Consider the following 19,406-nt stretch of genomic DNA (forward strand, 5'->3'; position numbering starts at 1 on the left):
AGACGTCTTTTCTTTACAATTCGTTGTAACGTTTTGTGGGGCAGGGTTTTGGGTAGGCATTGAACTATTGGAGCTTGAAAAACTGGATGAAGATAAGCTAGAAGAGCTTGACGATGATGAGCTAGATGAATCGGAACTAGATGAAGATGATCTTGAAGACGAACTAGAGGACTGTAAATGGCTAGTATTATTTAGGTGTCATTTTTCTCGTCAACTCATAAGTGACAGTAAAATATTGAGTCGGTGTCATCATTTTCGTCAGCTCTTCAGTTACATTTTTGGGCTCTGGGGATATATGTATTTTGTTGATTTTCCTCTTCAACCTGCATAACTTCTAAAATGACAATAATTGATAATACTGTAGTATATTTTAAGGATGAATAATAATCATAATTATTTAATGTCAAAGTAGCAGGATTGTTGAATGACAATGATCTATTCAGTCGTTTTGCCGTAAAAGTGTAACAAACATCCATCTATACGTCATCCTCATAAACTTTCACATTTATTACAGTAATAAGATAAAAAAAAAATATAACTTATTATACTATTATGTTTATCTTATAACTTTTACGCTCGATACGCTGTAACTCTTCATTGTGGTGTTCAGTATCTGACTGTGGTATTAAACTTAAAAAAATTTGTGAGCTCTAAGACGACACAATTTTCAAAACCTATACAAATAAGCACAAGAGTTACAAGTTATTCTTAACTTTTACACGAAAAGGGAATTAATATTGAAAGTTTTTACTTATCTTTCGTCATTCTAAATAATAAAAAGAAGTAAACAAAAGTAACTTTTATAAACAGCCTTATTTATTACAATAAAGTGATACTTAATCAATTACTCCAACAACTAAGGCATATATTTCAATATAAAACTGAAGTGTTAGGCGTTAACTTTGTAAAATTTGTCAATTTTTAAAACAAAAACGAAGTAAATCCAAATGTCATCACATCGTCATCAAATGCGTTTTCTGAGAGAATGAAGTATAACAAAAATTATCTTTTTATTTTTAAATAATAAAATATTCCATATTTACCTTTTAATCCAATATCGAATTATTTGATGTTATTGAAAACAACAGAACTTCAATCTACGCTCACTGCCGGTGCATCTCTGAATCACGCCACTTTATAAGAACTGACTTGTCAGTTCCAGTTGATAGAAAAGAGAGCAACTATCGCGTATCTCTCTGTATCTTATAGTTAAAACGCCGGAGTCGAAGTCTACCTATTCTTTACGCGACGAAGACACGTTTTATTGTAAAATCTCCAAATCCACAAATTTTGAGTTACATCTTTGTTTTATTAAAGGTGCGATGTATTACGACAAACGCATTTTCGTACTCAAAATGCTATTTCACTACCCCCCCGTCAAAAAACGTCTTACGTAAAAATCGATCGCCCACAACTAGTAATTGCGATAAAAAAATACATATAAATAATATTTATTAATTTAAGACCTAAATGTTATATCACGAAATAATGTAACAAAAAATCGTCAACTTACCAGTATTTACGCTGTTCTTCGTATTAACAGCATCATATTCTGTAAATTTTGAATTAAGATTAAGCTCTTCTGCGTCATCTTTGAGCATATCCAACATTTTCCGAGATCGTAACATCTCTAAAAATATGTTTTTTCATACAAAGTACCGATTAATTACACTTTTATATCAAAGGGAAATAAAGCTAAGCGCATGCCACAAAAATACCCGTTTTCCAACGAACAACGGCCAGAGTGACGAACGGACGGTGCGCTCGCGCCGCTCCTGGTGCCCGCGCGCCGTCGCTTGATCACTTCGTGCGTTATTACGCGGAGCAAATGTCAGATAGAACGTTATTCGATTCTATATTTCCGAAACTAAATAAAATACGAAAATTCTAAAAACGTACGTCTGTAGAGCTCGAATTGCTTATCTCGTCTAGCTATTTAGCCGGTTTTTGCTTTATGATCACATAGGACTCTGTTCTACGGATAAGTCGATATATTTCCGAGGTGAGTTATAAACGTAAACTTAACAGTAATTCAGTATGAGTGATGCGTTGAAACAAGTAGAAAAACGTAACGTTTCAAAATATTTTTCAACTCTTTTTGCGTTCTAATGTTATGAAACGCTAGAAGTGTTGTTATAAAAAAGTCGTTATTATATTTTAGTATCAGCAGAATCATAATAAAGTTATTATTAGATAACAATGTATCAGCAATTGGAAAGGTATTCACTTTTTCTTTGATCTTTTATATCTATAGATAAAAGACGAAGCTGTTATTGCTCCACTTTTAGTTTAAATTTGACAGTTATATAAAATAAATGTTGATAAGATAGCATATAAGGGTTTTTTAATATTATGTCCTGATGAGACAAAGAGAATTGATACACAAGACCGTAAGTAGGCTTAAACATGTCAGAGATTATAAAGCACTTATTTTTGGTGTTATTATGTATTTAAAGATCCTAATATTATTGTGAATGAGGAAATTTCTTAAGACATATGGATGTATGATAATACATATTTCGTACATATTTGAATGGATGGACATGGATTTGTTTTCGATATTATACAAAGAATAGGTATCTATGATAGCTGACGTATTGTGTATAAATATCGATATTTTCGATAAGTCGAATAGAATCATCGAGAACTATAGAGACAAAAAAGAAAAACGAATATTTATTCAAGTTATATTTTTTGTAAGTCTGTAACCAGGGTTAATAAGGGAAGTTTTGAGATTTAATCAAAAGAGGAAATTTGTATGAATAAAATACAGGAGAAACAAAGAAGTACTAAATAAAAGCATTAATTACAAGATAATTTACAAACTAAATTTATTCCATTTTCAAATTTTATTAAAGTCACGTAGTATGGAAAAGACACGAAGGGGATTGGATCGGTTTTTAAAAAACTGTTCAGTTTATTTGATACATTTTTGACCCCGTGTCAATAAATCGTTTTTAAAGTTGTTTTCGTATATTTACATCTTAAAAGTGGGTCAAGATATTCTCAAATTTAAACGTAAAAGAATGCGTATATTCATTAATGTTGAGAAATCATTAAAAATCAAAAGATATCACTACATCGTATTTTAAACATCAATGCTTTCGATAAAGTTCTCGAAATTAATGGAAGAAAACCACAGTCATACGCATTTACATACTGTTAAAATCCTGTTATCGTCTAGGAGTTACAAATTTAATGTTCTCTTATATTATCTTAGTAATATTTAAGACAAAGAATTAAATATTTAAACGATTAAATTAGACCTTTCTTGAGAATCAGATTATTGACCTATTAGTACCTACCTATCTCAAAAATTAAGAAAAAAGTCCACATTAATAATTTTTTCTATATATTTATTTGGGAATGGAGAAAAACCTAACTCGCTTCAGCCTGTAATATTCCACTACTGGGCATAGGCCTCTTTCCCCATGTAGGAGAAGGATCAGAGCTTAATCCACCACGCTGCTCCAATGCGGGTTGGCGGATATATTCCCTACTATGAGTAACGATCGCTATCAGGTGTACTTTATAACAACCGGGACCGACGGCTTAACGTGCTCTCCGAGGCACGGTTGGGAGACTCAAAAGGACTGCACAAATACCCAGACCACGGCAAACACCTGTATGGCCAATACAAATGTGCAAATGTTTGTCATGTGCGGGGATCGAACCCGCAACCGCCAGGTGCAATCTATGACTGTGACCGCTGCGCCAACGCGGTGTAAACATAAACAAAAAAAAATCTTATTTCAGCATAGTGACGAAAAATTAATTCTGATTATATCTGGTAATATATTATTCTGATTATATTCTGATATTTTGGTCCATATTGTTGATAGCGAAAATTTTAGGTATATTATGCATTGTACGTTGTGACACACGGAATATTGGATTCATAAAGCCACCTCACAATGTCACACTGATAAAAATAATACTCTTTTTCAAAGTTATCGTTTAAACTTCTAGCAACTTCCAGTTTTTACTCCAAATGATAATATTAAGAGATCAACTTAAAAATACGTTTAATATGTATGTGATTATTCTGTTTATAAATATATTATACATATATATGTAATGTAATAGTTAAAGGTACGCTTATAACGCAAATAGGTCTGGGCATTGTACAAGCATTGGATCTAACATCTTCTGTTTCAACTTCAAATGCATGAATACTGATTACATTCATAAAGGTTTTCTTAAAAATCCATTGAAGAACTGTTCATTTTTCCCGAAATTGATCTATAAAGCATCGCATCATTGATTACATTCTCACAGAATTCTCCTAAGCACCACAACCAATAATTTTTACGAGGTCAAAGGTATATCAGAATATATAATCAAACTGTCTATTATTTAGGAAGCCCAAACATCCTCGTGTTCGTGTTCGTTGTAATTTCAACTTACAATCATCTATGTTAATGAAGACAAGATATGAACCTTGTACCTTGTACAGTATACTGCACTTCTTACTTCGGATAACGCCTTTCTTTGTCGAGATGCATATACTCAGGAAACTGTCTTGGATTAAGACCCTTCTTTATGTATCTATTGTCAATGATTCTCTACATTTATGCCAAAAGCTGTCTTTTGGGTCCATAAACAAGCTTTTGACTCAGAGTGCCTTCCATGTTTTTTGCTCTTTGTTTTGATGCAAGGGAAGGGTGGGTTGCCCCGGTTGTGTCTAAGATATATATATATATAAGACATTAGTTAATTACTTAAAATTGGAATCGGAAAATTATACAATGTGTTGCTCTGAGAAAACAAAGATTTTATTATACAATTTTTCTATATACATTATAATATAAAATTAATTATAAAAACCCTTAACCTACCTGAAAAAACAAAGAAACGACATTTAAAGCTATTTACCAATTCCTATACATAAAAGTAAAATTAAATATTTCTTTTTTAAGTGACTATTATGAAGTGTCAAAAATCTCTTTATAAAATAATACATATCACTACTGCTATAAAAAAGGTACTATACAAATATACAAACTCAAAGGAATATATTACTATAATATATTAGGAATATATACATATAAATATTATTTTATATAATAAATATTTTCGCGTTTCTATGGTATTTTGTATCAAACCAGAAACGTGCAATAAGTAGAATCGTATTGAAATGTGTGAACAACGATCGCATTACACTCCACGTTAAAAAGAGTAGAGTTGAAAATACGTAAGTTGTACTTCAATCGTGTTGTCTAAACACACTAATACTGACTGAACTTATTTTAATGAAAATTTATTAAATATTTTGTAAAAACAAATAATTCAAAAATTCTCTAATAAATGTTAAGAAATGTACCTATGTGATAAAAGATAATATCTTTTAATGTAAATTTGGTTTACGTGATAAAATACTGTGAGGAAAACTTGAAGGAAACACACCTAATAGGCGTTTATAACCTTAAAGATTATGTAAAAACTAAAAATGTGACATGGCGATCACAATGAATGTTAATTTTCAATTACCTTCAAAAGACCGAAGATACAATCAGCTTGACGTTTAAGACCTACATATTACATAATTATGTAACTCGGTGGATTGTAAAACGTGAATTGATGCCATTCGATTGCAGAATTAATTTCGGGGTAGCTGCTTTTTAACAGTGACACTAAATTATTTATTATAAATTCATTTTTTTTAATTAAAGAGGCAAGCTTTAATTTAAACATTTAATTATAACATTATATCACAATGATAGAAACTTTTTATTGTCAAAAAAGTTTCCGTGAAATAAGTCCCTTCCTATTAAAATGTCTAAGACAAATTTGTACACAAAGTAGCGTACATGAAATAAATTAATAGTTGCTCTTTAAAAAGGTACTACTAAAAAACTGTTCTTTTCTTTAGTAAATCAAGTCTAGAGTTTTTTTTTTACTTTTCAGAAAACGATATCCTCTTTCTATTACATAAATCACACTTTTATCTCATGTTTCCAATACACAAGCAACATGAACAAATAACACCTTTATGAAAATAACAAATCGATACACACGTAATGTCACCAATAAACACGTAATGTCAATTAGGTCACAGATAGCGTTTAGTTTTAGTTTTCCTAAATCATACCTATATTAAACATGCGTGACAGAAGCCGCTAAGGACAAATTAATTTGTTTTCCCCTTCAACTCCGTCTTGCAAGTTGTCAAATAAAATAATGCAAATGTATAAGAAAGACCTCTCACCTCCGATGAGGTTGAGACCTTAAAGAGATTCCCTTGTTTGGGTACGGTGTCTGAATTTTTTATTTGAATATGAATTTCAAGGAAGAATACGTCGATATAGCATAATAATTAAGGTGCGTTTTTTTAATCTACACTAACAGCGTCGATAAAATGATTCTGGTTTATTCTTTAAATTCTTGTCTTCATTTTAGGATACAGTCGCAAGGCTAACCTTGGTGCTAAGGTGTAACTGCTGTTTAAGAATTTTAATTTGAAGTATAACTAAATGCCGTCAGCAGTTAGCAAAACAATGTCAAAGAAATAATTTCATTCTCGATCCCCTCTCTATAGTTTGCAATGATGCCCTTAGAGATAATAGAAGGACTTTTTGGCTTTGTCTAAAAATTCGGAAAACACTGTCAATTTTCTTTTAATTAATAAACGATTCACATTCAACGGTTCGCCCAGTGGGATTTTCTCCTGTGTGGGGGTCCGGAAACACATAAAATACACAAACGCAACGTCCAGACCACGACTAACATCTATATGGTCGATACATATGTATGTCTATCGTGAGAGGGAATCGAACCCGCGAAAGCCAGCGCAACAGCCAGTGCTATTACCGATGCGCTAACGCGTCGTCATCTTTCAACTATTTATACCGATATAGATACGATAAACGCCTGTATTGCGTAAATACCAAATATTACGAGTATTGTGGTAAAAAATCAGTAAAGTTTATGTTCAAAAACCAGTTATTTTACTAAAACAATATTCAGGGAATATCGTTTGATTATAAGACCCAATTCATGTGCAACCGTATTTAGTTATTCAATAGCTTAATGGTCCATCAGGTAAAACTTGTAATTCCGCTATCTGAAAACAAAAAGGAAATTTAAATTTGACAATGACAACTTATTTTACGTTGTAGCTTTATTAACTGTAAAATTCCACTGCTATAGGCCTCTTTCTCCATATAGGAGAATTATTGGAGCACCATGCTGCTCCACTGTGGGTTCGTGAATTTTTATTCCCTACTATGAATAACGAGAGATTAACGTGCAGTTCAAGGCACGATGGGGAAACTTACAAGGACATACGTTCAAACTGGAAATAAATATTTGGACAAATACAAATGCCCATCCCGAGCGGGAATCGAATCCGCAAATCGGCGCTGTGTAGTCATCTACCTACACGGCATACGTACCACGTACACTAAAGCGATTGTTATAAATCATTTACTTTAGTTTAATTATTACATTATTTTTGAAATTTTATAACCCTATCTTTGTTCTATATAATGACGTCAAAATTATAATAAACAACTTATACATTTTAAGACCTTAAGCTATAAATATAACGTTAATGCAGCTAACGTGACAAATGTCCACAGACCATGATCAAGTAATTTAGATTTGATGATTTAACTTGCAAATGCGTTTATCGTACAAGATCTAATTGATTTTACATCAATCGTTATACCTTGTATTCTTAGGAATAGATAAAATTATATCGGCTTAAGACAATTTTAACAGTTATTAAGTCGTTCAAAGATACTTTTAAATATTTGACAAAATGTGAAAATAGAAAAATGTATATTTGATGATGCAGGATATGAGATGCGCATACTGTAGTTTATATCGTAAAGAAACATGCGCTTGGTACAACAATTAGGGCATCAATAAGCGCTTGTACGCTACAAACGCTTATTGATGCTCTAATTTTTTTTCGTACACATATAATTAATATTCCATTTTAATATTTTGTTCTGCTTAACGACTATATTATATTGCAACATTTTTTAATGTTTAAAGTCATAATGTTACGTTAAGCGATTTTAAAAGTATTTCAAATAATTATTACTAAGTTTACTAAATAAAAAATATTTTTATAGTAAACTCTGACTGTTTGGAGAGAGATATATGTATATTTATAATTAATTATGTTAATTTATCTCTCTAGATATAGAGAATATTTAATTAATTATGGCCCCCGTTTTAGGCTACAACCGAATAATATAAATGTTCATATTTTTGTGAATTTATACAATACATGTATAAATATTACATCAAACAATTTGCATCCAGAATCGGAGTGGTATTCAGCAAACCTGAAACAGAAAGCAGGATCATTGCCAACTTTCGGACGACCCAGTCGGTGTTTATTTATTTAAACAAAGGTTGCCAATTATTAAATGATATTCTCTTTTTTTTAAAATAGTTTTATCACCAAATACAAGCATAGAGACAAAGATTTGTAAAATCTTAAAACGAAAAAAAAATAAAAAAAAAACATGTTGCATTGTAACAGTCTATTTTTTTGAAATATATTGGTGTAGAAAGGTTGAGATTAAAAATAATTATTATCAATCAATTCGAAACAACGGTTTTCATATCGATTGTATTTTATAATGTTGAACTTTTGAGTGGGTAAACCGATTTTGATAATTTTTTAATCGAAAAGTGCTTTATGTCATAAGGTCCTATTTAAACTCAATTGAGATCTAACAAGTAAGTACTTTTCGAGTTCTGTCTAATAATAATGCGTTGACTATTTTTTCCTATGTTGTATATTATACCTATAACTAACAAGTATAAGGAATTGTTTACATATGAAGCTCATCTTGCTTACCGTATATAATGATAATGCTAATATAATGCGTATATCATTTTCCAGTCTAAACTTCTGAAGTTAATCGATGCACCTAAATTGGTTGAACGACTTAAATTTCTTGTTCGTCGTAAGGGTTGCCGCTCACATAACCGTAAGACATTTAGTTTGCCCAGAATAAAAAGTAATCTTGGTAGACATAGTACATTGTAAAGAATGCAGTTTTTCGCAAATGGAAAGAGATACCCACGCTATAGATATCTTCTGTGATAGTATACACTTAAAAATAAGCTGTATATTAAGCTCTATGTTTAGATTGTTATTGCTTTTTTAGTTTCCATTGTAATGAATTTTCCCTCTTTATATTCAAATGTTCACTTTGTTTTTTTTTTAATTGCATGTGTTTTAGTATTTTTATATTTCTTTTATATAACTTGTGATTTTGCACTATAGTTATCTGTTTTGTTTTTTTGTTAATGCATGCTGTGTCCACATCTAGTGGACTCAATTGTACAAACATACTTTACACTTTGCACTTTACTTTATAATTATGTCCATATTGAACTATTAGTTGGTTTTGTGAACTAATATAAAAAAAGAACTTTTTACTTGCTATACCTATTTTGATGATTCTTGTTTGCATCGAAAGCTGATACTTGTTTTGTAGGCTTATTTAAATATGGTTAAGATTTAAAGAGTACTTTTTGAGTAATATTAACTTATTTAATTGACTAATTTTTCGTCTAGTTACGGTGTATTATTTGTCGATGTAATTAAAGACGATTTTTTTCGTTTGCAAGCAAACACAATTATAACTCTTACACACCCTCAAAATTTATTTGCTCTGATTTTGTCAACAGTTTATTTAATTTTCAATTTATTCTATGTTTATATATGACGTATTTGAAACGCGCAAAAAACATAAACAATGTTTAAGGGCAAGCTTCCTCATCCATCGTGCATTTCTGACGAAATGAAATAAAAAGCCTTTAACTGTCATAGTCTTTCTTGTTTCACGTATACATTGGTAAAATTCTCTATAATTATAGCTAAGAAATAGGTACTTTTTTAACCAACTGATTTAGTAGACTAACAAGTAGACAAACGTTTCAAAATATCCTTCCAAAATACTATTCAACTCTATTTAAACGAGTTCAAAAGAAAGAGGATGTTCTTAGTTCGGCTGCGTTTTTTATGTGTGTTATCTCATACCACTTTACTGGTTTTACCTATTTTATCGATTTTTTTTTTAAATTAAAAGCTGGTGATTGTCGTGTCTCATTTAAAATTGAGCAAGAACTGAAAAGTATTTTTAAATTATTACTGATCGTAATGTGTATTGTGTTATAACTTGTCGATATAAATTGAAGTCGTTTTTTGTTTCTTGTTGTGACAATGTCTAATAAATCGATGAAAGCCGACTGCATGCACAAAAAGGATGACTCTTGCACCGTCACGCTCATTGTCCCGTAAAACTCACATTGTACGCTTGCGCTACTCGATTGGTCTATCCGTCCGTGGAGATGTTTTTTCATGATGTTGTCACGTTAAATTATCGTTTGTAAACCAAATTTACAGACAACCAATTTTTGCCAGTAGATCTTATTTTATAGTTGTTGAGATATTTGAACAGATTAAAAATATTTTTTGTAATTAGTTTACTTAAGTCGCAAAATAAAATTCAGCAACTGTGTCAGTAAACGCATTGTGAATCATTCTTCTTCCTGCTGAGGTAACAATTTAGGCATAATCACTGGCTAAGACTGAATGAGGTTTGCGGAATAGGTATACTTGGAGCCGATTTCAGGAGATATACTTTTCCAGCACTGAACTATGGAGTAATATCATTCATATTAATATTCCAGTATTCCTACTCGTTAACCAGGCTTATTGACATCATTTTAACTTTATGTACACGCTATTTTAGTATCAGAGTCCTAGTTAAAAATAAAATAAATAAATGACCCATAAAATAAATTTATTTAAGCTTATAGAGGTAATATAGTATTTAATGTAATGTAATATTAATTATAAGGAGGTGGAAAATTACGGCTCCGGGAGGAAGATTAGACTGAAGGATTAGGGTTGTAAGCTGGACAACCGGCAAAAATCCTCACACAATCGAGCAACATCATCTGCATCTTGACATATATCTATTATTGTTATTGTATTATCTTTTTAATTATCATCCGTCAGTGCATTTACTTTTACACGTACACACCCTTAACGTTTATTTGTTTGGGTTTTATTATTAGTTTATTTGTTTATTCTATGTCTCTAAGTCACGCCCGCGAAACACGTTGGCAAACAACGTCGATAGGTAAACTAAAGAACCTTGTAGGTATATATACTAGATATTTTTTTAGGGACAACAATTTGCATAAGGCTGATCAAGGATTGCCTGACAAATTCAAGATATATTGTTGAAAATCTAGAGCAGCTAGGCTGGGGAATCTGCTCAACCTTATAGAAGATCTCAGCTAAATAATGCTGCGCGCTAGGAATATTTCTGTGTTGAGAAAGACAGCTTATAGGGATACGTTGTGTAGATAGCGATTGTAGATCGGCAACGCCCTTGTGATACTTCCCGTGTTACGCCTACATGCTACCTTACCATCTATTGTCCATATGACATGGTTGCTATTAGGCTGTCTGTGATTATTTACCATCTTAGCGAGGGGCTTAAAATATTAGAATACAAGTTACATTCCCTTTATTTTTTATAGCTAATCCAATATTATTGTATCGCTCTTTATTTATCGCTCCCTTCCTATAAATTATATGACATATGTTTTACAGATATTATTAAATAAATTAATATTACAAATAAACACAAATTACCCAGACCACTACAAAAAAATCTGTTTATCCTATACAAATGTTTGTCATTTTGCTCACCAATAGCATAATTTGCAAAAGACATGACAATAAAATAGTAATTTTATTTACAAAATATGAACTTCCTCATAATAAAAAAATACTCATATTAAGTCTGAGAATAAGCTGCCATTGCTATCGTTTCCAAGCATTTCTATGTTGCCGTCACCTTTCATTATATTATATTTAGAGTTGATGAACTTCTCAATAGCCCAGAAAACAATTTAAATAAAAAAAAATTGATTTGAATGAGTCTAATGATTACCAACGTCAACCATTTGAGTTGATTTCAGTTTTCGGAGAAATATCGCTATTTATACTTATCGAAAATCGCTATTTAGCGAAAAGATCCACGCCAGGGCTCATCTGGGGCCCAGGGGAAGTTGCATGATCTTCTACTAGGCGCTTTCTCTGGGTAGAGATGGGGGCAAGCCGCTTGCTTGCCCTGCTTGCGAGTGGTAGGGGTCCTAGTTTGGGACCCCCGTGGACCAAAAACCAGATGAGTACCGGGGCCGGCTCCTGAGGATGGTGGAGCCTTTGGCCGGGGGGTGGGATTTCAACCGTCCTTCAGCTCGGAGGTCGTGTGCGGTGCAGGGTGGCTCGTAGGGTGCCGAGGGTGAGGGTGTGGCGCTGTGACGGCGCGGAGACGATGGGTCGGGTTTTCCTTCCCTCAGGCGGAGGACGGGGTGGGTGGATTCACTCGCCCGCCCTAAGGCGTGCGATAGCGCGCTTTCGTGCTGGGGCTGCGGTCCACCGGTGTGGGAGCCGCGGACACCCTTACTTTGGCAGACTCAGATTGTCACTGTCAGCCCCGGGCTACGCCTGGGGCGCCGGGGCGGCGCGAGGAGGTTGCACCTGTGGGGCGCGGTGCTGAAAGACGTGGTGTTGCGGGCGGGGGTTTCCTGCTTGCGGGGCCGGCGTGTGGCGGATCAAGTCCGAGTTTATAACGACTGGGTCAAACCCACTCACAGGGCATGGTCGAGGGTGTGAGGCGAGAACCTCGTGAAATACGAAACAGAGAAAAAAACGTAAATATTTGGATCTGGCGCACAAGATTGTTGATAGGTATGTTGGATGTGAAGTTCACTAAAATCATCCCTTTCATAATATTTGCAAACGGTTTGATTCATCGCATATATGCTACATATAAACATACTAAGTGTGCGTGTTAGTTTTTAAATTTTATCTGTTTTAATTCCACGCTGAACGATTTAACAAACTAATATTAAAACAAAAATATACATAATAAGTAAAAATTTAGTCGATTAACACCGGAAAATTTGATCGAGATGTCACATTGTCGAGTTGTGTTTTCGCGCAAAACAGTTTGCGTAAAAAAAGTATCCATATAAGTAGGAACGCTTGTACATGATCTCAGTACATACATATGTAACCGCCGGAAGGGTAGGACGCGCATCTTTAGATAAAATGCCTTCCAATTCGTCCCGTCCAACAAAAATTTAAAAGTAAATCTGGTGACATAAAAAGTGATAGAAATATGTGATACTATTTAATTATTTTTAAATCATCAACCTGTGATATTGTGTCGAACTTTTATTTTTTATTATTGTATAAATAATTTTATAAAATGACAGACGAAAAGTGAGTATATTTTATTTTTTATTTTTTAAAAATATTATATGTCGTGTCTAGAAAAATATCGTATTTATACATTACAATAGTTTGTAACATATATTTGTAATAAAAATATATAATAATATAATTTATCTTAATAAATAATAATGGATCTTTGATAGATTTAAATGTTTTAAAGAAAACGTCACATTTTTAAGTATAAATAATTATGTAGGTTAAAATAATCCGGTCGAGTAAAAACTAGACTTTAAGGACTGTTTACATCATTATCAAAAACAAACCGATTACGCGAGGGTTTCTACGTGTCTACAAAATAACATATTCATAATTATTGCATATAATGTTTCAAAAGTTTTTTATAATAAATATATTATGCCATAAACGATATTTTTATTTTTATAAATTCAAAATTTAAAATTGTTTTTACCAATATCTAATTTTATACACATAAATATGTACTAGACATTATCTTTTATGAAAAATTAGAATTGACTAATGTTTACGACTTCACGATCGTATATGAATGTTATGGAATATGCATTTAAATACCTAGCCGTCTAAACAACTTGGATATGAACAAGCTATGCACTACGCACGTTTTTCTACGCATCGATTTAAATTCTAGTTCAACTATTTTTTAACTATTAATTTATTCCTACCAAAAGTTCACGACAGTGAAATAATTATCCATTTAAATTCGCGTTCATTGTTTTAACGACAAAGCGTTATCACTTTTTGAGTTGTAAATAAATAATTGTTTGTTCATATTTCATTGTTTGTAAGCAGAAATACAGAATAAATCAAAGTTATCAAGAATTCTCACCTTCGGGTTTTGATTATTACTATTATTTGAAGAAAACAACTTTGCCAAATATAGAAAATATAATTTAAAGATATTTTCCTTATAATACTGATACTGAGGTCAATATTGTGATACAACCGGACCGTACCGTTAAAAATCACGTGACATCCACAGTGTACGCCTTAATTTTTCTTGGATGGTTTTTGCGAACTCTTTTGACTAAGTAATAAAAATAAATATTCATAATATATTGTTTATTATAAGATATACATATGTATTTGATTGACTTCGTTTACTTTCCCTAATAACTTCTACTGAGCTAGAGCACCTGCTGTGTGGTTACGGCAGTAAGGAATACAGCCTACTCCTCTCTTCCCGTGGGTGTCGTAAGGGCGACTAAAGGATAACACAGTTCCACTACCACCTTGGAACATAAAAACCTGACCAATGGCGGGATAGCCATCCAACTGCTGGCTTTGAAATACACAGTCCGAAGACAGGCTGCAGCGTCTTCGGTACGACAAAGCCAGCCTTGCGGTCACAAACCCGCCTGCCCAGAGTGGTGACTATGGGCAAAATACATGAGTTCACGCTATTTTTGGCGCGAACTTGTGGAGGCCTATCTCCAGCAGTGGATTGTGGATCCCGGTTTTCCGCCGTCAAAATTAATTAAAAAAAAAAACAAAAAATAATAAGTCATTAAATATTTTTAGAAAACTCATTTTTCATTTTAAATATTTTTAATTTATATTTTACTTTAGTTTAAAGATTGAAAATATTGTCACAGTAGCTCATAAGATTTGGTCAATTTCACATAGGATGATAATAGTAGGAGATTCAAACTAGAGACGAACTTCCATCTGTTAATGAGTGAAAATTATTTCATATTTATTTCAGTATATTAGAAATATATTCGCGAAACAGCCTATATTTAATTCAAAATTGATAAATTTATTTATAATTAAAAATGCACCCACGAGTTCACAGTGTAAATTTAATACCTACCGACAGTTGTTTATTATTTTCCTGGCATACTAACTGGGTGGCAGGTATGAACAGGTATATTAATATAAATTGTTCTTGTTGCTTTTAATAAATAACTCTTACATCAAAATTAGTACTGTATTGTGTAATATAGTGTGTTCTTAGACTGTAAATAATGTTTTTTTTTGTTTTTGTTAATTTTCACAAGTGATAATTTCGTTACAAATAGCTCGAACGCTACTTAGCTAAACTTTCTTTTGTTTCTAAATATAATATTTGTTGGTAAAATAAGAACGTTTGCTAAAGATGCTTATTTTAAACAAATGCTTATATTTACTTTATTTTGATAACAAAGACTTTCAGTATACTGTTTTACAGTATTTAAGGACGTAAGAACTCATTTTCGTAAACCTTCAAGTATCAAAATAAAATGAATTCATGTTGTATGAAGTTTCGTTGTCTCTCTGTACACAAGAAAAAAAAAAATAAGATTCTACAAATATATTATGTTATAGAAGACTTTATCAAACCACTTCCTTCCTTATCGTACGTGAATGAACTGAATAAATACAACAGATATATTTTTCGTTTGTCATTACAAAGTAAATAAGGTTAAAATTTATATAATTTTGTGGAAAATACATTTTATAAAAATATTTGCTATATTATAAATTAAGTTATATATATATATAGTCAAATATATTATAAGTATACTGAAAAATATATTTTTTGTAACTTGAACGCATCCTAAATTTTTATATATTTTTTTTAATAATAAACAAAAGAAATTGCTGAAATAAACATTGAATTAGGAGTAAGTTTTACTTTAGGGATTTACGAATTTACAATTCGATTGTTATTGTTTTTCATAACAACGATCACTGAAATTTTTGTCTAACAACTGTGCTTTTAAGTTTTTCAGACAAATTTTTAATGTTAAATAATGAAAATGAACAAACAGGACTTTCAATACATATAAAAAATGTAACGAGTCGCTGTCTGTACATTTAAGTACATTTAAGATATATAAAAAAAATATTATTGGGACCTTTATCAACGCAAATAGCACCCAAAACAATGATGGTCAGAATTTTAGTCTTTTTGTCTGTGCGTTTGTGCACGCTAATCTCAAAAACGGCTTATCCGATTTAGAAGTGGTTTTTACTAATATATTATGGCATGCTTAACTTAATATTTAGTGTATGTTTCATGTCAATCGGTTCATAAAAAAAGTTATGCCAATTTAAAGAATCACGTTGAATATGTAAATTCACTATTCCACGCGGACGAAGTCGCGAGCACAGCTAGTCGATAGTATAAATTTTATGAGTATAGCATAATAAATAAATGTTTTATTCTAAAATTGCTACAATAATTTTGAATTTGGTTTCACCATTAGAATTAAACTAACGGTAAGCGGTTATAGACGCCTGTAGCACCAGAAGCATCGCAAACGCATTGCCCACCCTCCTCTGGCCCTCTACAGGATCTCTGGCCACCTTACTCATTACAAACACAACACTACTTGGTAGTAGTATTATTTAGCTGAGATCTTCTGTAAATATACTTTATTGCACACCAAAAGTAAACAAAATATTGAAGGTACAAGCAATTATATTTATATCTCGTATAAGGCGGTCTTATTTCTAAAATATTCACCAGTTACATAGTATTTGGGCTGAGAGTGCAAGGTTGAGGTTATTGGCTTATAGCCAAGCGTCTGTCTCTGCACTCACGCGACGAGTCTTAAGCCACGTGTTTCTTATAATGTTAATTGTGAACTCTTCCACTCTTATGTATGAATGTTATCTACAAAGACATCGTTTGTGTATATCATCGTACATGAATGATAGTGAAGGCAGGCATAATTTAAGCGTTTTGTATTTACTGGACTCAAAGTCTTGAGCTGTCTATTATTTTTGACTTGTCTCTAAAAAAGAGGAGATTTAGGAAAAATAAATAGAAGTTTCATTATTTTTGATATAATAAAGTCTACAAATTATTATTTTAACCAGAAATATGTATATGAAAAAAAAAAACAGTCAAGATTTATTCATAATTCTACGCGAAAACTACTCTACGAGTATAATTTATGATATAAATTAGTTCGTTAAATTAGGAATATATAGTATTGATGAAATTCTAATTACGCAATTAAGCTAGTGACGGGCGCCAAAGGATTGAACTATACTTATTCACATAGCGGTATAGACTAAGGGCCTGTTTTACCGGTTGCCGTTAAATTTATCTATAACAAACAGTATATGACATATAATTCTTTTTCACTTTATTTATGGGATGCTTCTATTCTCTACATGTAAATCAAAAAATATTTGTTGATATTTTATTTATTTATTTATTTGTAACATTAAGAAAAGCATGCATAACATTACATTTACTTGCAAAAGCCCTCAGGCTTGTCTTCAAGTAACAGTCTCACACATTTTATATAACACTTATATATATTGCTATAATATTTACAACTACAATAGATACAAAAACACATTTATAGCTTAGACAATTTTTGTTAAACAAAGTTTTGTGTTCTCCTTTATTAATTAAACAATACTATCATGGACGGTATGGTCACATGACGATTATAAAAAACATACAGGTGTAAGCGAGATAGTTAAGTTGTTTTTATTTGCTCAGAGATAGCTAGCAGTATACAGGTTGTTATGGAAAATTAGTTAATATCTAATATATAAAATTCTCGTGTCATGGTGTTAAACATTGAACTCCTCCGAAACGGCTCGACCGATTTTAATAAAATTTTGTGGGCATATCGGGTAGGTCTGAGAATCGGCCAACATCTATTTTTCATACCCCTAAGTTATAAGGGGGGGGGATTAAGCGGGTTAATAACATTTGTAGCAAAACAACGTTTGCGGGGTCAGCTAGAATTCAAATATATTTTACTTTTATTTATTAATCATTCAAAAACAGATAGTAATAAAATATATAGGTAGTATACATACACATAATATATATTTACACATACTCTATACGTTGTACATATATAATCTGCATATACATACATAGACATATCCATTTATTAAATTTGAGTTTTTAATATATCTCATTTTTTTTGTAGTTGTTCAAAGAAATATTTTTTAAGTTTATATTTGTAATTATCTTCTATAATATCGAGGAGTACAGTTCTGGGTATTTGGTTAATTAAAGGGGGTATCAAAGATCTATTTGTGCGTTTACCGTAAAAGTTATGAACTCTTGTCGTGATTTTATGGTTAATTTTAATTTGTAATTTCTTTTTGTGAAATTGTTCCATTAATTATAGCATCTGAAATTTCGTATGCACTGCTAATATTTTGGCAATATTTAAATATTCCACTGAGTTTGTTTTCATTGTATAATTGATTTTTTAACTTTTTTGGGTATTTAATTGTAGGTTTAGTATTTTATCTAAGTAAGTTTTAAATGTTTTACCATAACTCGTTATTCCATATGAAATAAAAGACTCAACAAGTGCATTAAAGTGATTCATAAGGATGGGATACGGAATTTTGTATTTTAGAATGGCAAATTTTGCTAACACAGCTAGCCTGTCACATACATATTCAACGTGTTTACTCCAATGGAATCTTTCGTCCACAATTAAGCCTAGATATTTATATTGATTGACCTGTTCTAAAGAAGTACAGTTACAGTTTATCCTAAAGTCTGGTTTGTGAAGGTAGTCGTGACTGTGTGCCAGTATTTTTATTGGTCTTTCGTTTTTGTTAGAATGCGTCGAGCGGATATGTACAACTTTGGTTTTAAGCGAGTTCAATACTAATCCTGCGTCAAGCGACCACATGCAAAAGTTGGTAAAGTCAAGTTGTAACATTTTCTCTGCTTTTGCTAGGTTTTTATTGGCTATTACTAGACATGTGTCGTCAACGTATTGATACATCGAACTATACTTAATGACATTTCCCATATCATTTACAAAAGCCAGATAGTCCAGAGAACCAAGGACAGATCCCTGAGCTGTACCCGTAGTGAAAAATGATATTTTATCACTGTGTTCATTTTCAATTCTCACTAGGTATTTTCTGTCCCTGAGGTCTATCTGAGGTAATCTTCAGACCATCTGCGAAGTGGTTCATGGACGCCGGTATTGTCTAGTTTTTTTTTTATTAATAATTTATGATCGAGTGTATCAAACGCTTTACTGTAGTCAATAAATAAAAGAATTACGTGTTGTTTATTGTCTAGATAATTATTGATTTCGTTGGTAAATTTTGATAATAAGAAAATAGTTGATTTATTTTTTTGGAATTCAAACTGAGCCCTAGACAAGATGTCATTCGATGCATAGTAATTTTATATCTGGTTGCATAATTATGT

The 19,406-nt window shown here is 31.8% G+C and overlaps 1 protein-coding gene across 1 annotated transcript in view; it reads left to right on the forward strand.

The window, feature by feature from the left end:
• Positions 1-10,192: 10,192 nt before the first annotated feature.
• LOC123654493 (facilitated trehalose transporter Tret1-like) overlaps positions 10,193-19,406 on the forward strand; it is a 33,585-nt gene continuing 24,371 nt past the window's right edge. The window contains exon 1 of the mRNA XM_045590392.1: positions 10,193-10,266. Coding sequence (XP_045446348.1) covers positions 10,193-10,266 — 74 coding nt within the window. The remainder of the gene's footprint in view (positions 10,267-19,406) is intronic.

Source organism: Melitaea cinxia, chromosome 6 (genome assembly GCF_905220565.1).
Source record: "Melitaea cinxia chromosome 6, ilMelCinx1.1, whole genome shotgun sequence".
Classification (NCBI taxonomy): domain Eukaryota; kingdom Metazoa; phylum Arthropoda; class Insecta; order Lepidoptera; family Nymphalidae; genus Melitaea; species Melitaea cinxia.